The sequence below is a fragment of the Furipterus horrens genome, unplaced genomic scaffold (assembly GCF_987537825.1).
Source record: "Furipterus horrens unplaced genomic scaffold, mFurHor1.1.pri manual_scaffold_2, whole genome shotgun sequence".
Classification (NCBI taxonomy): domain Eukaryota; kingdom Metazoa; phylum Chordata; class Mammalia; order Chiroptera; family Furipteridae; genus Furipterus; species Furipterus horrens.
In genome coordinates this window covers 218,086,852-218,105,146 of record NW_028327172.1, presented here as the reverse complement: position 1 = coordinate 218,105,146, position 18,295 = coordinate 218,086,852, and the positions used below count along the sequence as shown (strand labels likewise).

At 64.1% G+C, this 18,295-nt stretch overlaps 1 protein-coding gene across 1 annotated transcript in view; it reads right to left on the bottom strand.

Moving 5' to 3' along the window:
• Positions 1–400: 400 nt before the first annotated feature.
• Positions 401–18,295, bottom strand: part of GAK (cyclin G associated kinase) — a 43,740-nt gene continuing 25,845 nt past the window's right edge. The window contains exons 13-28 of the mRNA XM_090267201.1: positions 18,073–18,221; positions 17,680–17,802; positions 16,670–16,803; positions 13,701–13,895; positions 13,307–13,424; positions 12,983–13,062; positions 9,007–9,200; positions 8,186–8,332; positions 7,572–8,021; positions 7,080–7,253; positions 6,596–6,706; positions 5,546–5,662; positions 2,293–2,517; positions 1,790–1,938; positions 951–1,127; positions 401–863 (exon numbers count right to left, since the gene is read on the bottom strand). Of these exons, the coding sequence (XP_090123327.1) occupies positions 762–863; positions 951–1,127; positions 1,790–1,938; positions 2,293–2,517; positions 5,546–5,662; positions 6,596–6,706; positions 7,080–7,253; positions 7,572–8,021; positions 8,186–8,332; positions 9,007–9,200; positions 12,983–13,062; positions 13,307–13,424; positions 13,701–13,895; positions 16,670–16,803; positions 17,680–17,802; positions 18,073–18,221 (2,645 nt within the window). The 3' untranslated portion in view covers positions 401–761. The remainder of the gene's footprint in view (positions 864–950; positions 1,128–1,789; positions 1,939–2,292; positions 2,518–5,545; positions 5,663–6,595; positions 6,707–7,079; positions 7,254–7,571; positions 8,022–8,185; positions 8,333–9,006; positions 9,201–12,982; positions 13,063–13,306; positions 13,425–13,700; positions 13,896–16,669; positions 16,804–17,679; positions 17,803–18,072; positions 18,222–18,295) is intronic.

The window sequence follows — 18,295 nt, the reverse complement described above, 5'->3', positions numbered from 1 at the left end:
AGCGCCAGGTTCCCACAGACCATGTCAGCAGCGAATCCCACGCCCCCGGACCCTTCCCACCCCCCGAGGCGTCACGTGGGACTGGGCTGCCGGCCGCCTGACCTGGGTGGCACAGTGCCCAGCAGTCAGGGGTCAGAGGAGCCCCGTGGACAGACCCACTAGAGGCGCAGAGTCCCTCCTGACGTTGCTGTCACCTGTCCTGACGTGTGTTGTCCCCCAAGCCTCCGCGGCTGTGTTGCCACCTGTACACCTGGCAGCTGGTGCTTCTCCCACAGGCCTTTGCCCAGAAAACGTCGTTCTTAGTGTTTTGGGAAGGCAGCGAGCAGCCCAGGTCACCCGGGACCCCAGGAGGCTCAGAGCCGCCATCACCAGGCGACGGCAGGAGAGCCAGAACCCAGCATCATCAGAAAATAGTTTAATTATGTACAGGTGGCCCCAGGCTGATCACACCTGGGGACACGGGACGCTCACGAGGGGGTCGGGGAAGACGCGGAGCAGTGCGCTCTCCCGAGAGGGGACAGTCACTGAACAACACAGATCACAGACTGTGACAACAGTGGGAAGAGCGTGAGTCAACACTTTCCTTTGGGAGGAAGGGAAAGGGGAGCCTGAGGGGCTTTGGAATGCTCTTCAGCAGCGGCGGGGTCCCCAGACCCTCCGAGGGCGGCAGGCGGGCTCCTGGGTGCAGCTGTGTCAGCCCTGGCCCCGGAGGGGCTGATCCCAACGACTCCTAGCTCGGGGCGCAGCGGGGACCGTGGGGCTCAGAAGAGGGGCCGTGCACCCTGGCTCTCAAACTCGGACCAGGCATCACTCAGCTCCATGAAGACCATCCGGGCCTGCTGCTCATAGGGCTGCCCCGCAGCCTGCAGAGGAGGGGAGGGCAGCCTCACACCTGCTCCTGGGACCCCGCCCGGCGCGCTCGCCTCCCCGGGGGCCCGCCCAGCACTCACCTTGTCGGGGTGGACCACCAGCACGGCCCGGCGGTACTGCTTCTTCACCTGCTCGGGCGTCACCAGGTCAGCCATGCCCACGGGCGTCCAGCGGCTCTCGCCGTCCCACAGCACGGTGTGTAGCGTAGACAGCAGAGCGCGGATGTTCCTCTCCTTGCCCTCGGTCCAGTCCAGGAGCTGCGGGGACGCAGGTGCTGCAGAGCAGTGTCCTGGCCGCAGCCCCCGCCCACCGGGCACCAGCGGCCATCGTGACAGCTCCACACACCGCCCACCCGCCCACGGAGCAAGGCGCCACCTCCGAGATGCTGTGCCCACCCTCCCGCTTTCTGCACCGACCCCGCCCAGGGACGGTCCACACTGCAGACAGCACACAGAACCTGGTGAGCCTTGTCGGTGGGAATTCACAGATGACCCGCCCATGTGGCCTGGACCTGCCCGGCCCAGGACAACAGGCCGGGCTCCTGGGTAGGCTGTTGGGTGACCCCTGAGCACTCAGTGATGCTGGGGCTCACGGCCAGCGTGCGGGATGCAGCAGACGTCCCCATCATCCCCAGGCCCTGAGCTGCTCCTCTGGAGGCCGGGTAGCCCCCAGGGCACTTCACCCGCCCAGGGCCACGTGTGGTGACGCCTCCACAGGAGGGAGATACTCAGAAACGGAGGGAGGGTGCAGAAGCCTCCCGCCTGCAGCCTGACGGGACAGGGCGTCCAGGGAGACATCACGCAGGCCCTTTAGAGCGCGCAAGTCAGAGGCCCTGGGTGGCTGCGCCGCTTAGGAAGGCGAGGTGCAGCCATGGCACCGGGGCCCCCCAGCCCGCCCTGCACCCTGGGCCGCGGCGCACCTTCAGCCTCAGCGGGTCAGTGCCCCTCGCCTGGTCCTGACGCCGCATCTCGGCCATAGTCCTCGGCCCCTTCTTATCGGCCTTAGAAGAGAAGCCTTGGTTGGAAAGCAGGTCTTCAAAGTCGTTCTCGGACACCCGCGGCTTTGGACCTGCAGAAGGACACAGCCCGCTACAGCACCTGGGCCCCACACTGACCGCTTCCAGCTCTGCAGCCCGCTGGGACCAAAGAGCAGCTGGGAGCGGAGAACTCCCAGCAGAGCTCCGAGGGCCCCGGCGTGCTGAGCGCAGGCCATCTGTCACCTGCTGGGCCAATGGCCCAACCTCCCGGGCTACATGGGCCTGGCCACCTGGACCGTGCGGGCCCAGGGGCACGCCGGCACCCACAGACACCCACCTGGACCCCGTCCGTCCACCCAAACATGGTTCCTGTAGGTGAGTAGCTCTGGGCCTCACGGAGCAGCCTCCCCGGGAGAAAACCACACATGGAGGGACAGACGACTCACCGAAGCCGGGGACGCGCACCCCCCTCTCCTCTCGGTCACCGATCACGCTGAAGTTCGCAGCGTAGTTAGGCCTCGGCTGTGCACAGATTTTGGGGGATGGCTTGGTCTGGGGGGCCCATGGGGCGCCCTGGGCTGGGGGCCGACTTGCCTGCCAGGAGCTGCCGCTCTTGGGAGGGGGGGCTGCTTTGGGACCAAAGCCCCCGGGAGCAAATCCGCCGGGCGAGCCTGGGGAGACAGACAGGGCAGCTGAGACACACAGGCTGGAGAACATGCCCTTGCAAAGTGAGCGTTCACAGTCAGACGCCAGGACAGGGCAGCGTCCAAGTGGCCCCCCACACTAGCTGGGCAGTGGTGGGGACAAATGAAGGGCTGGGGGACAATGGGGACAGTCACGGGTGACCGTGGGCACTGCCTCCCACACGCTCTCAGAAGCAGGGCTGGTTCTTTAACCTTTTATTTTGACATAGACTCACAGAACCAGCGCCCAGGGCCCCAGGCACGGACTGCATGTGGAAGACAGGCTTCTGGCCTTGGTGCATGGGCGAGGTGGGCAGACACGTGTGTGCTGTTGTGCACACGTTCCCACGAGTTTGTCTGCGCCTGCAGACACCTTTCCTAGATCCTGGTGGAAACGGTATGAAACCTCCAGATCTGGGGGGGCTGGTGCTGGGCTCCTCGTCTGCGAGCATGGTCTGTCTCCAGCTTCCTCCACGAGTCTGATTGTGCGTGTTCACCGTATGCATTCTGTTCGAGTCACATTGAAGTGTTTCTTCTCCCTTGGTGACTGCACGGCGCTGGTTTGACCTGGGTCCCTGCTCATCACCAGCCACAGCGGAGGCCCCTCTGTGGCTCTTGAAGCAGCCACCTGGTGGTGGAACTCATGCTGTGCACCCGGGTGGGTCTTCGGGATCCCGGGAGACCTACCAAGGGGACGAGCAGGTCACCCAGGGCAGATAGTGCTGCTTTGGCCTTCGCACGGGTCTGGCTCTTGCTGCCTCTCCCGGCTCTGTGTGGGCAAGGCCCCCAGGAGGAGCGGGGGCAGGGTGGTCCAGCCTGCACCCCGCCCTCAGGGTGCCATCTCCCATCGAGTGTGGTTTTGCAGACACTCTATCAAGGTGATGAAGTGCTCCTCTTCTTACTCACCAAGAGCGAGAGCGTTTGTCGTTAACAGGTGCTGAGCTCTGTTCACGAGACCAGCTGATGGCGGCCCCTGCTCCCGCCGTGGTGCGCCAGCGTGGCGCCCCGAGCAGACCCCGTGCTGCGTGGCATGCGGTGCTCTTCACGGACTGAGGGGTTCTACTTCCCTTGTTCACAGGAAACACACCCTGGAGTTTTTTTTGAACTGCTTGTGTCTGCTTTTGGTGTCAGTATAATTCTAGCTTCATAAAATCACCTGAAAACGGCCCCAGCTCTTCCCATTGCCTGGAAGGGATCACATGGAGCCGTGTGAGTTCTTCGAATGTTCGCTGAAACTCTCCAATGAAACCTTCTGGGACTGGAGATTACATTTTGGGTTTTAAGTACAAATTCATTTTCTTCCCAGTTACAGGAGCTAAATGATCTGCTTCCCACGCATGAGTGGGGAGGGGGTGGCTGGTGGGGGGGGGGGGTCTGCTGCACGGCCACGAGCTGTGCTCAGCTGCCCTGTTACCCACGTGACGCCGATGGCGGCGGCCCCACACCCCCTGATACCGTGACTGGCGTCACCTTCGTTTTTAGTTTCTCAGTAGAGCTTCGTCGATTTCATCGACCTTTTCAAACAACCAGCTTTTTGTTTAATTCTCTTCGCGGTTTGTTTCCTATTTCACTGATGCTGGACGCTGGCTCTATCGCTTCCTTTTGTCGGCGGAGTTTGTTTTGCGTTTCCTTTTAGGCGCCTCGTGATGAGGACTCCGACCCCGACCCCGACGAGACGCTTCATGGTTTCCGGAGCAGTGCTGGTCGCGCGTGCCCCCTCCCCGCGCCTGCCGTGTGCCCGTCCCAGGGCTCCGCGTTTCACCTGCACACAGCTCCTCATGCTGCCTCCCAGCACTCCGAGACAACCCGTGTGTCCGAGTGCAGGTTCCATGTGCTCGATCTGCCCCAGGACCTGCGGCCACTGGTGTCTGGCTTGATTCCACGTGGTCTGCGTCACCCCCAGGACATAGCCTCTGGTGGAGGTTCCCCAGAGGCACAAGGACATGCGTCCCTCGGCAGCCGCCGTGACGGGACGGGCTGCAGCCTTCCTCCCGCTTGCTCCCTGTCTGGACAGCTGCCCCACATTTGGTGACGAGGGACACTGAGGTCCCAGCAGAGAGCGTCTGAGTTTGTCTGCTGCTCCTTTCAGTTTCACCAGGGCAGGTGACAGAGGGTCTCGGGTCACCGGGTTGAGTCAAGGGCGGCTCCACACCCAGGACAGCGACTCAGATCCTGGCAAGTCCTTCCCCCGACAGCACCCGGAGCCCGCGGCCCAGGCCGCACCCAGGGGGCTCCCGGCGGCCCTGCCCTGCATCCCAACAGCCCGAGACACAGCCGGGCCGGGAGCTGAGGACAAGCCTGGACTTCCAGGAGTGCCCCCGAGAGACACTGCAACCCCAACACCAGGGAACTGTTAGAAAAACGGACGGAAGAATGAAGACCTCTCGAAGTCAGGGACTTGGCAGCAGCAGGGGCCGCAACACAACACGAGTGGGCAGTGCCAGCCCCGCAGACCCTCCGGCGGCACCGCAGGGGCCTGAGAGGCAGGAGGGCAGGGGCGGGCCAGCGCAGGGCTGCAGGGGGCAGTCCCCACGCTCCAGCGAGCTCTGCCGTGGCCCAGGGGCTGCATCACCCTGAGCAACAGGCGTTACTTCCAACCTGCAGCTCCACACACCACCCAACGGTCAAAGGACAGAAGACCCTCCGATACTTATGGCCTCTAAGCCACCTGTGCACACACGTTTCTGGGGAGCCACAGGGACAGTGGCGACATGTGTGCCAAGGGTGTCAAGTCAGTTCCAGGAGGTTCAAGGCCAACACAGGCAGGAATGACGCTGGACCCCCGCGGAAACGCTGCTCCCCAGACAGCCCACGGCACTGCGCTGCCTGCGAGGGCCGGCCCGGCACTGGCCCTGCACCTGGGGTCACTGTGCCCTGGGTCCCAGTGGACAGAGGCGAAGGTCCCATCTAGGGCGCCTGCCTCTGGCAGAGGGAGCGACCAGAGGGCAGACTGACGGAGCCTCCTGAGGGCAGGCCTTGCGCCACACCCCCACCGCCCGCACGTCCTGCACGCTACCTTGGAGGCTGGAACCGAGGTCGCCGAGGTCTGCAAATGGGTCCAGGCCCTGAGACTTGGTCCGGCTGGCTGAGGGGCCGGGGGGGGCCGGCCGGCCTCCAGGAGAGAAGGAGGGGCCTGGGGAGGGACAGAGGACGTCAGACGAAGCACAAGCGAAGGGAGACCCAGCCCGCACTCCAGCCTGAGGCTCTGTGACACGGAACACCGGCCCAGGACACAGCTGGCCTGCGACCAGCGCGGCCCCTACGGCCCCACACACGTCCCAGAACCTCTCCGAGGTAGGAGCGTGCCCTGTAATGTCTCCGTGACAGTGTCATTTTGAGGACACTGAGTATCAGACGCTGAAACACCTGAGGAACCTCAGTTATTACAAACGACGAATCCTCATATAAAGGGCTCTCACATACTAACAGATACGAGACAAGTTTCCTATGGGAAAAGTGATTCATAATCATAAGACAGCCCTGGCCGGTGTGGGTCAGAAGGAGGAGGGTCATCCCGCAAAGCCAAAAGGCACTGGTTCGGTTCCCGGTCAGGGCACAGGCCTGGGTTATGGGCCTTGTCCCCAGTTGGGGGCACGTGAGAGGCGACTGATCCATGTTTCTCTGCCTCTTTTTCTCCCTCCTGTCCCCTCTAAAATAAATTTAAAAAAATTAAAAAAGAACATAAAACAATTCTCAAAAGAAATACAAATAACCAGGAACATTAAGAGACTAGGCGTCTGGGGGACCCGGGCCGGGTGCCACGTGAGCGCAGCAGCGCGACACGACAGCACAGATGTCCCCAAGGACAGTGCAGTCTCCCTCGGGGTCCTTCAGAGGCACAGGACACAGGAACATATCGGCGACGGGCTACGTTGTATGCGCGCCCCCCGGAGACAGGGGCGGGCCTCCGTGCAGGGGGCTGGGCTGCACGTCTGCACTTGCTGTGGGTGAGAGGTCCCCCCGAGGTGCCCGCAGCTGCCGGCCGTCTTTTCTGGGAGGGGCTATGGCCTCGTTGTGAAACAGGGCGCACCCTGCAGGGGCTCGAGCCGCTGGGGCAGGGTCCCACCTTCTGCGGCCGGTGCGGGGGCTGGTGGCTCAGCCCATGCGTCCCATCCTCCCAGCAGGTCTGGGTGGCTGACTGAGGCCGTCACCCTGCTGGGCTCTGCTGGTACGTCACCTGGAAGAGAGCCACACCGCGAGTGTGACCCTGGCAGTGGCAAACCACAACCTTCCCCTGGCCTCCTGGGGGCCCTGAGAGGCCTCGGGGTGGAAGCTGCGCTGAAGGATGGGCGCAGCCAACTCCAACCAGCTCCCCTTCCTCACTGATCACCGAACACACAGGGGAGCAACGCCCCTGGTCACTCCTCCCTGCAGGTGGCCCCCATACTCACTGGCGGTGGCATACAGTACCCCAGAGCTGCCTTCCACCCACCCTGACTACAGAGCATGAGGAGTGGGCCCCGGCCGCCACATCACCCCGCAGGGGAGGGCAGACCCGCTCAGCCCGGGGTCCACAGCGACTGCACTGCCTACCTCCTGGGCCCACTCACCCAGCTGCAGGAAGTCGGCGCTGCAGGGCGGGGGCGGGGCGCTGTGGGTGGAGGGGAAGGACGAGGACTGGGCAGCCAGAGCGTCTGCATTAAGAAATTCGCCAAAGAGGTCAGACTTGGAGCAGGACTGGGCGTCGGGATCAGAGGTCAGCAGGAGAGGGTCGAACGGGTCGGCTGCAGAAAAGACATCCAAGGCTGTGCAGGGCCCTGAACCTCGAGCACCAGGCACCCCAGCTGTGGGACAGCCCCGTGCAGCCGCAGTGACTCCCAGACTGAGAGGCCAATGCCCTCGCCTTGGACCTTCTCGCAGACGGCTGTCCAGGCGGAAGGGCAGGCCGCACAAGGGGCTCCAGCTGAAGACAAGCAGTAAAACCAGAGCATGGGGCAGCCACTGCCTGCTGACCGGTCCTGGGCCGCCGCCCCCACCCACCCCCAGCTCACAGATGCAGAGGCTGCACCACCAAAACCTTCTCACCAGCCACACGTACATACCGGCTGCGGTGGGCCCGCTCGTGGGAGGGGCAGGGCTTGCGAAGAGCAGGGGCGTCTCCCCACCGAAGAGATCTCCTGGGGGACCCACAGGAGCAGCCTCGGTGGCTCCCAGGAGGCAGCTGAGTAGGTCGGCATTGCTGGGGGGTCCTCCAGGGGCCTGGGCAGGGGGCGCCGGCTCCGCCTCAGAGTGCAGCCCCAGGAGGTCAACGCCGTCTGCTGGCTGCCCGGGATCCTGGGGCGCAGCTGCCGCGCTCGCCTCGCAGACCAAGTCCTGCTCCTGCGCTCTCACTGCCGAGCTGGGCACGTCCTCCTCTGCTGCGTCCCTGCTCTCAGCGGAGAGGGTGGTCGTGTCCTCGTCCGATGGCTCGCTCTCCCCCGCATCCTCAGCCGGGGCGGCTGGAGTCTCCCGCGCAAAGCTGCTTTCCGGGCCCGTCTCTGAGTGTTTCTCCTCTGAAAAGAGAACAGCGCAGTGAAGCGCTGAAGTCAGCACAGACAGGGCCGCGGGGGCAGAGGTCTGAGAACAGGCCAAGCAGGGAGGAGGCCCCCAGATCTGAGGCTGCGGTGCCGGGAGACGTGCAGGGGCAGCGAGGGCCCTGGGCGCGCCCCACCCCTACCGTTCCAGGCCAGCGTGTGCAGGAAGTGGCTGCTGTCTGTGCCGCTGCTCTGCGGTGACTCCGGCTCTGTGGGCTCGGAGTCCGGAGAGCCCGTCTCGGCATCATACTGAGCGGTGGAGCCCGGCTGCCTGGGGAGCTCCGGCTTCCCTGCCAGGGAGAGCAGGGCGTCAGGCCGCCAGCCCCAGGGTGCCACCACGGCTGCGGCTGCCGGCTCTACGCCGACAGCACCGAGGGTCCCGCCTGGGAACGGATGCCCGGGCAGGCTCAGACGCTGCCCTGGTCACATGTGCACACATGCACACACACCCCCCACATGCTCGCACAGCACAGCATGTACTCCTGCGCTCACTTTTCAGGGCTCGTTAGCTGTCCTATTGTAAGAAAGTGTAAAGAACGCCAAGCAAGACCAGAGAGGAAACTGGGACGAGGCCACACGTGGCCGCACAAGTCCTACGAGCCACGTACCTTTAATGCTACTTTTTTGTAATTGCCCTGAAATAAGAACACGAGACCACAGAGCTGAGCTGCCAAGAAGAAACTGGTGGGGGGGGGGGGCGGTCCCTGCGCCCGGCCGCCCAGAACGAGGCCTTGACAACGCCCGGTCACACACAAAATGGACGTGTGTCCAGAAACGAGCCTGTCCAGGCTGGCCCAGGACTCGCACGGGCCTCTCGGAGGTCCCACCTGCGACGACCCCAGGACGGGGCTGCCCTGCCGAGCACCACGGGCGCCCCAAGGTGGAGGCCTGCACCCGCGCCCTGCACCCGTGCACAGCCTGAGCCCGCAGGGCTTCCAGGCGCCGGCGTCAGAACAGCCCTCACCGAATTTAGAGAGAATGTCCTGCTGCTCCTCCCGGCTGGAAAAGAGGATCTTGGGGTTCAGCCCCCGCATGCTTGTGCTCTCCCAGGGTGGGGCCTCCCGGCTGGGCCTGTCTCGCGGCTCCACCTCCACGTCCAGACTCACTTGGAACAGGTCTGGATATTTCTCCTGAATGTCACATGCGTCCAGGTCGTACCTGCAGGCGGAGGCCAGACCCCCGTCAGGAAGACGCATGACACGCTCACAAGTCACCCCATGCCCACCGGAGCGCGAGCCCAGGAACATCCAGGGCGGGGGCCTCAGCCGCTGTTTCACAGCCCCCCCCACCCCTGCTCCGCATCGCCCCGAGGGACACAGGGCTGTGACGGCGAGACCATGCCCGACAACATTCCCATAAACTGGGTGGGCAAACCCAGCTCCAGCCGGGCGCTGGTGCCCATGTCAGGCTCCTCACGCCCCTGGAGTCACAGCAGCAGAACGACAACAGACGGTGCTGCTCCGGAGACCCGGGGAGCCACCCCACCCGGAACACACCACAGCCCGGGCGCAGGAGGGCGGCCGAGATGCCCGCAGAGGCCGTCGGCGTGGGTGGCAACGCCACAGTGGACTCAGAAAACCCATCTGTGAGCGGGCGCAACCTCGCGGGCAACGGCCGTGAGCCTCACGCCTTCCCTCCTGCAGACGTGGACAGGGAAGCACGGCCCGTAGCCCATGCCATTCTCAGGTGGCGGCGTCCCCTCCGTCTACTCACTCCCGGCCAGAGGCCACTGCAGCCCCCCTTCCTTTCTAGGTCAGGGACCCACAGCAGGAAGGCCCTGCAACCAGGCGGGAGCAGCTGAGGCGGAAACACACGTGGGGAGCCCAGGGACTGCAGTGGGCAAAGCAGCCGCTGCTGCCAGCGAGGACCAGGGTGCAGGGCACACGGTGTGTCCACGGGAAGGAGCGCAGGACCTCCGCGTGCTCGGTGGTCACACACTGCTGCCCCCATCCCGCCACCCCACCCCCGCTGGCCCAGAGACAGCCCAGTCCCCGCCCAGCAGGCCAGTGAGGACACAATGAGGGTCTGTGAGCAGGGAAGAAGTGTGGCACCAGGTCGCAGAGGGCATAGCGCCCAGTCCCACTGGACTCCTGACGGGCCTGGCTGCAAGCAGGGCTGTCATCCTTCCATCCCCCATGCTAAGGATAGTTCCTTGGTCACAGGACACCCCACCTAGGCTCATCTGACTGTGTCCCAGGAACGCGGTTCCAAATTCCCTTCCAACCCCGAGGCCTCTGCCTCTCCCAGCTGAGCCCCCAGCAGCCCATCCCTGGCCGCCCTGACCACACGTGAGGCCTGAGCTGGTCACCTGGGGCCATGCGACCCGAATCCCCTGCACACGGCTGGCGTCTGCGCGCACCATGCCCCTGCGTGAGTGTACCACTGCTGCCGGTTCCTCTGCTCAGCACGGCGACCTCAGTCAGCACCAGGACACGCGTGTCCAAGTTGCTGCGGGTGGCTCAGCAGTTCTTACCCTGGAACATGTAACAGCGTGGGGTGATGGATGCTGAGTGCACCTGGGACCCTTTCCCAGCAGCGTGCAGACCTCACATGCTGCCTGAGGCCACCGGGCCACTCGTGTTAGGAGCACATGTGGGAGCTCTTGTCTGAGGCTGGTGGGGCCCAAGCGATCTCTCTCGGGGTCACACTGGGGCACACAGCAGCCCAGCAGCCCTAGAAGGGACCGTTCCCATCCTCGGTCAGGGGACGCAGCAGCTCGGTCCCCCTGCTGGTGATGGACACACTGCTCACGGGGCCTCTCGCCTCCAGTTCTTTGTGGGTGCTCAGCACGTGTCTTTCATCTGAACGCCCAGGGCAAACACCTTCTGTTTGTCTGAGGACACCTTTCATCAACGCCCATTTCCGGAGGCTGATTTCACTGGCGACAGAACTCCAAGCTGGTGGCCGTCCTGAGCCCTGGGCGGCAGGAGGCTGTGCCCTGAGCTACGCCTGCCCGCCGGGAACCCCGCCCTCGGCTGTCAGGCGTCTTTGTACCTTTTCTTTGTTTTTTGGCTGTCTCACCACCATGCGCACAGAAAGAAGGCTTTTAAAGTAAAACTCCTCTTTGTGAAAAGAGCTTTTGAGTCTATAGTTTGATGTCTTTCACGAGTTTAAAAAACTTTAGGCAATAATTTCTCAAACATCAGTGCTGTTCTTCCTCTCATCCCGGTCCCCCCTGCCTCTCGCGGTCTCTCCCGGAGCCACGCCCATGCTGGGCCCGAGATGTCTGCTTCCAGCTCCCGACCCCTGTGCTCTGCTGGGCCCACTGCGCTGCTGACAGCCTCGGTGGCAGCGTGTTGAACTCTCACCTGCACCCTTTACACGGCCCAGGCCTGCGGTGAAAGCCCTGCCTTCCCATGCTCTTGAACGCACCGGACCTGCCTGTTCCTCTCCACCCCCTGGGTTTGTTTTTGAGAACAAGTGTCTGTACATAGGAGGAACCGAATAAAAGTGGGGTGCGCAGGGAGCACCCCGCATCCAGTCCTGCCACATCCAGCATGTCTACCAAGCAATCAGTGTGCAGGGCAGTGGCCACCACCTGCTGAGGGGGGCGTCCTGAGAGCCACACATCCTCAGGTCTGGACACACCAGGGACTCAAGCCCAGCCTGGCACACAGATCATGAGACCTGTACCGCATCCCTCAGCACGTGACATTTGGCTGGTGGGCGCCTGCCCTCCGCCCCACCCCTCATGGGGACACTGCTGGGCGTCCCCGTGACGCAGCTCAGTAAGAAGCTAGCAAAGTTCCTTGACAAGTGGAACGAGGAAACCAACCCAGCGAGCGAACAGGTGAGTAATTAGCAGCCTGGCGACATGTCATAAGACGCTGTCCTTTGTCACCGAGGACATTCGGGGGCAGAGGCCTCGGCCAGCAAGTAGGTCACAGAAGTCGCCTTTGTCAGGGAGATGAGAACAGAGACGCAGCTGGTGCCAGACAAGCCGAGCGGACAGAGCCAGGAAGTCAGTGCGCAGCCCACCGAGAGCCTGACAGGTCCCAGGCTGGGGACACTGCCATGGGCGACCCGGCCCCGCTCTGCGCACTCTGACGAGCCAGCATCGTGATGGCCGCCCCTGGGAAGTGGGCCAACACTCCGAGGCCTCCCCTAACACCTGCGCCACAGGACGCAGGACGTGGGACCCAGGTCGCACCTCCCTTGAGCACGCCCGCACCCTTGCCCCGGCACACACTTTGCCTTCCTTCTCCTGAGCTCCAAGGGCTGGGACGACACCTGTCCTCAGGAGAGCTGCGGGCGCCCCGTCCTGGCTCAGGGGCCCTGCTGCTGCGACTGTGCTGAGCGGAGCTGCCCCGCGTGGCTGACCCTGCGGCTGGGGCTTCGCTGCGTCCCCAGGCCCTGTGTCCACCCCCCCCAACCTCTGATAAAATTACTCTCACCTGGGACTTGCGTCTTGAAACCTGCCCTGCGCGGATGGAAGAACCTGCACAGCCAGCACCCATCCCCTCTCCTGTGATACCAGCACCGCCCTCCTGTCCCTCCCACGGAGACAGACACGGGTGGGTGCCTGCACCAAACGCCCCGCCCTCCTGTCCCTCCCACGGTGACAGACACGGGTGGGTGCCTGCACCCCACGCCCCGCCCCTGCCCGCGTGTGACACGGGTGGGTGCCTGCACCCCGCGCCCCGCCCCCGCCCCCTCCCGCGGAGACAGACACGGGTGGGTGCCTGCACCAAACGCCCCGCCCTCCTGTCCCTCCCACGGTGACAGACACGGGTGGGTGCCTGCACCCCACGCCCCGCCCCTGCCCGCGTGTGACACGGGTGGGTGCCTGCACCCCGCGCCCCGCCCCTGCCCCCTCCCGCGGAGACAGACACGGGTGGGTGCCTGCACTCCGCCCTCCTGTCCTCCCACGGAGACAGGCACGGGTGGGTGCCTGCACCCCACGCCCGCCCCCGACCCTCCCGCGTGTGACGCCCACGCACTTGGCGAACTTGACGGCGGTGGCGTTCCGCGGCACGAACCCCGTGTGGAACTGGACTTGGAACATCTTCATGGACGCCACCTGCGGGGGACACACGGCGCGCGCTGGGGGTGATGCTGGACCGCAGGCCACTCTCTGGTCACCGAGCTCCGAGAGCCCCGTGCACAGCTCCCGGTGCCAAAGGACGGTGGGACAGCACCCTCTCTTGACAAGTGGCCCCTCGGGGTCCCGAGACCCCGTGCTGATGGCAGTGCCGTGACGGGGGAGCCCCGGGTCTCTGACTAGCCCCGCCCCATGCTCCGTGCAGGCTGCCCAGCGCACTCACCTTGGCCTGCAGCCGCCCCCCCAGGGTGGACCTCGCGTGGTAGAGCACGATGAGCACGTCCCCCTGGACTGTGGTGCCCAGGGGGATGACTGCTTTGCCGTCCTCGATTTTGAAATCCCTGAGGACAGAACAACGAGGGTCCCCATGAGGCACAGGCTGAGCTGCGATCCATCTCGTCAGTTTGCTACACGGGATTGCGGGGGCGAGGCACGCCAGGAAATGACACCCGGGAAGCTGCTCCTCCCGGTGACATCGTGGGAACCGCCCCACCTGCCGCCCGGAGCCCGAGGCTCCTCGCCCTTGTCCCAGCAGCGTCTCCCTCCTCGCTCCCAGAGGAACAGGAACAACACGCTGGACAGTCCTGGACAAGGGCGGCCCGGAACCCTGCACGCACCTCATCTTGTCGTACTCCTGGGACGTGGTGGCCACGCGCTCGTCCCCCACGTAGACCTCGCAGAAGGGCCTGCAGCCGCTCCGCTGCTTGTTGAACAGAGGCACGGGCGTCATGACGACGGTCCGCACCAGGATCGGCTTGCTGTGGGGCGTGATGGGCTCCTCGGCCACCATGTCACACATGTACTCGATGTACCTGCAGGGGACACGGCACACATGCTGTCACCACGTGCTGTGCAGTCTACACACATCACACCTGTGCTGTGCTGTGCACACGCCACCATCACCACATGCTGAGCACTGTACATGCCATGTCACTGTGCTGAGCACTCTACACACACCACACATGCTATGCAGTGTACACGCTGTCACACAGGCTGTGCAGTGCACACGCCATGTTGCGGGCTCCCCCTTCAGCACGAGATCTTTTCCAATCAAACGTACGTGGTCACTGCCATCAACTGTCCCTGAATCAAGGTCCTACTCCCATCTCCCAAATGCGATGTTTTAATTTTCACTCAGTTCAAAATATTTTTAGGTTTTCCTCCTCACTTTTCCTTTGAGTCACAGATTATTTACAAGTAAGCTGGTTAATTTTGCGATACTTTGGGGTTTTCCCGGCTACCTTGTTCTACTTGAATTCCCCGAGGGCCCAGTAACATCAATATTTTGCATGTTTTTTACTCTTTTAAGTTGGGTGTGGTTCCATGGCCCAGAGCACAACCTTTCCCATGGGACATGCGGTGGGCCTCCGACGGCCAGGTCCTGCTGCTGCCGTGGGGCATCCTGCAGACGCCGGTGCAGCCGGTTAATGGGACTGTGCTTAAGTCTGCGCACCCGCTCATCCTTCCTGAGAGGGCTGCTGAGGCCTCCGCTCCGCCGGAACTGTGTCTCTCCTTCCAGCCCCACCATTCGGCCCTATGAACTTGGAACTGCATCCTGCGAGACCCCCCTCAGCGCTCTTCAGTGCAGGACTCCACAGTGCCCACCTTATGGCTCCCTGCGGGGTGTCCATCCCAGGTCCGGGCATACCCCACTACAACGGACAGCGCAGTGACTTGTTTCCACCAACAAGGGGAGGGGCAGCCACTCCTGAGCACTGTCGCACTCCATCTGGCTAGTGGGCTCGCTCTTTGGCTCTCGCCAAGCCCAGCACGAGGCCGGACCTGGACCTCAGCCACAGCCAGGCCCCGAGTGAGTGGGGATGCATGGCTCTGCGTGAGCACATGGGAGTGAGCCCGGCTGTTTGGCAGGGACCCCGTTTCCCCCACTGACCGCAGCCTCCTGACTATACAGAGCACGATGGTCCCGGTCCCATGCTGGGTCTGCCCCCGCCTGCCATGCCCCTCCCCCATGATGGTGCCCGGCCAGGCCCACCCCACTCCGGTCACGTTTTCTGCTTGTTCAGCAGCTCCTGCTCCCCTGCCTGTCTCTAGGGTTCACTCAGCATTCGTCACGCTCTCACTTCCTCCACTGACGCACGCATCACAGCCTGTGAAATCTCTCCCACCGTCCTGGGGTTTCTGACAAGGACGTCTCTTTCCCTCCACCTCTGAGCGGCTGCGCGGGAGAGCAGGGCACACGCAGCTGGGCTTCCTGCCCGGTGTCCTCAGAGCTTCTGAGGTTGGGCGCTGCCATCGACTAGGGGAAACCCCCAGTGTTTTGTGACGCTGCCTAGAGGGGGCGGTGGGGAGGCCAACCACCCCTTCGTGACTCCCCCCATGTTCTCCTCCTGGGGACGTGCCTGGAAGCCTGCCTCTTGCCATCAGCACGGTCCCGTAGCCCGCCTACTCGACGTCCGTGCAGCTCTGTCTCCACCGAAGGCCCCACCACCCCACCCGGCATGTGGCCCATCTTCCCCATCAGTGTCTTCAACACGTCCCGTGGCTACGGAAAGCCTCCTGTCAGGTGCCCTGGGAGCCACAATCTGACTCATTCTGGGAGCACCCAGAGGGGACTTGAGAGGAAGGGCTCCCCCATCTCTGCGGCCTCGCCCGCTTCTGCGTCCTCGCTGACCCCTCACTGGCCCTTCTTTCTGACACCCGTATCCCATCCTCCGCTTGGATCCCAGACCGGCTGACTGGCTGTTCAACAGGGCGGAAGAGTCAGGAGTCTGAAGCTGTTTTTTTTAAGTAGTTACGGTGGGAATAGTGCTCCACCCACCCCACCCCCACCCCTGCCACATCCCCGGCAGAGCAGCCTGGAGCCTGGAGGGTCCCAGGGTCAGGCACACTCCCGCTAAGCACCCTTTCTGGTTCCACCCCGACAGTGGGTGGCTGCTCAGCAGGCTCCTCCGGCAGCAGGCACAGCTCAGGAGCCCTCACTGTATCTGAGGTTCAGGAAGAAAAGTGGCTTCTGGGCCAACACGCTAAAAGGGCTGGCGGTCTTCCCCTTGGCTCACTGGCTGAGCCCTCGTGCCAGCTGTCCTGCATGAGTAGCACGAAGTCACCGCTGGCTACTCGTGCTGGCTCCCTGGGCGGCTGAGACACTGTGCCCACACTGCCAGCACCCCCCCCCCCACAGGCTGTGCCACCATCCAGGGCGGGAGCAATGGCCAAGGATGGCCCTGGCTCGCCTGGACACCTTGCCTTTCTTCCCACATTGCCACCCAAACAAAACCCACATGCATGCAGATGGCAACCAGAGCTGCTGCCCCCACTGCCCAAGTGAGCAAGTGGCCATGTCTGGCACAGCACAGGCCTCGCGGCCACACCTGCTCTGAGAACCGGTGTCCAGGAACTGGGCAGAGGCACAGCCGCTGGCTCGGGCCAGGAGGGCTGAGGCTCCGGCCCACCCTGACCAACCGGCCAGTTCTTGTATGCAGATCAGGGCTGGTCTGCCAGGCCAGAGCTCCACCCACCCGGCACCGTCCCCACGCCTTCCTGAAACCCTTTTTGCCTCCCATGGCCCATGGCTACAACCGACCTTGAACCACATGCACCCACGTCCCACAAGAGGGACACGCGGTACCTTTTGTGAGATGGCCAAATGCCTGGCGGGCAGCGCTTCATGCTGAACATGTACACAGCAGCCTCGGCGGTGCTGAAGAGCCGGCAGAAGCACAGGAAGGAGCACACAGCCACGGCCGACGCGGCCCTCCCGTCCTAGGACAGAAGGCACAGGACGGCTCGCACAGGTCCCCACCCCCCCACCTCCCGAGGGGACAGCAGCAGGGCCATCCTCTGGGCGGGGAGTGTGCTCTGGAATGCACAGAGACGCACCTGAGTAGGTGAGAACCAGCCCCAACTGGAAAAGGCTCCTTCACGGAAGTACAAGACGGCAGGGTCTCCATGGGAACGGCTCAGGCCCCCTGTGCCCAGCCTCACGCTCACCCCCTACTGAACCCTCTGCACTGTCACTCCTGGTGTGACTTCTGCCAACGGCAGAGCAGCTGTGCTGAGCTCCGAGTGAGCACTCAGCAGTGCCCCCCCGCGTGCCGCCACAAACCTAAGCCCCGCTGTGCGGGCAGGGTGCGGGGTCCTCACAGCAAGGAGGCGGGCGCCACGAGGCGCTGCTCACAGGGAGCCCAGAGCGGGCCGCACGGGACACTGCACGTTCCACTCGAAGGAGCAGGGGGCCAGCTGTGTGGGCAGCTTCCCCGAGGAGCAGCTGATGCCCGAGACCCAGGGGTGGCCCACGTGGGGCCCCGTGAAGGGGGAGCGCTGCCAGGGCGCCTGGGCCACCGTGCCTCTGGAACCTGCCAGGGGTCCGCACGCCAGCCCAGGCCGTCCTGGTCCTCAGGAAACAGCCAGCGGCCAGTGCTTGGCCAGAAGCCCCACACCCCGGCCTGTGTCACCGCACCGCCCAGGACACCCAGCTGCCGGCCCTCCTCCCAACACTACCCCCGTCTGACAGCATGGGTTAGCCTCTGCCTCGACCCCGTTGCTGCCCGGGAGCATCCCAGTACAAGGGGTCCCCCTGGTTCAGGGCCCCTCTGCTGTGTCCCCGAGGCAAGCACGGGACCAGGGCCGGGCACTCACCATGCAGTGCAGCACACAGACGTGCTTGTGGTCCTGCCGCAGCCACCAGTGCATGTCCCTGCACACGCTGTACAGACTGCGAAGGCTCGGGGCCCGCCGGGCTGCCCAGCCATACGTGGACACCTGCGGGGACAGGGCTGGGTCAGCCCCTGCGCCACCTGCAGTAGGATCTGTGCCCGGCGACCGTAGGCCTGGCGGTGAGAACCGGGGGCCGGCCCTGGCCCACACTTGCAGGGGTTGTAAAACACACTCATGTCTCAAAGGTTCAGGCACCAAGAAAATGACGTGGCCTCGGGACCCTTGGGCGAGAGCAGCACCCCCACCTCCTCTCCAGCAGCCGAGGGGGCCCAGGCTACGCCGTCACATCCCTTACAGCCCCGCGCAGCCCCTCACCCGGCTGTGGAACTTGGAGGGCCGGTACGTCCTCGGGGACAGGTTGTAGACCGCATAATGGCCCGGGTGCTTGGAGTCCAGAAACAGCCGCACGTCCTCTATGTTATTTTTGATGGCCGACTCCACCCCTTCCGCCGGGAAGGACATCACTGAAAGAGGGCAGCCCGTCAGCCTGGGGGCACCGCCTGGGGTCCTGCCCAGGCCCCTGCTTCTCGCCACGCCC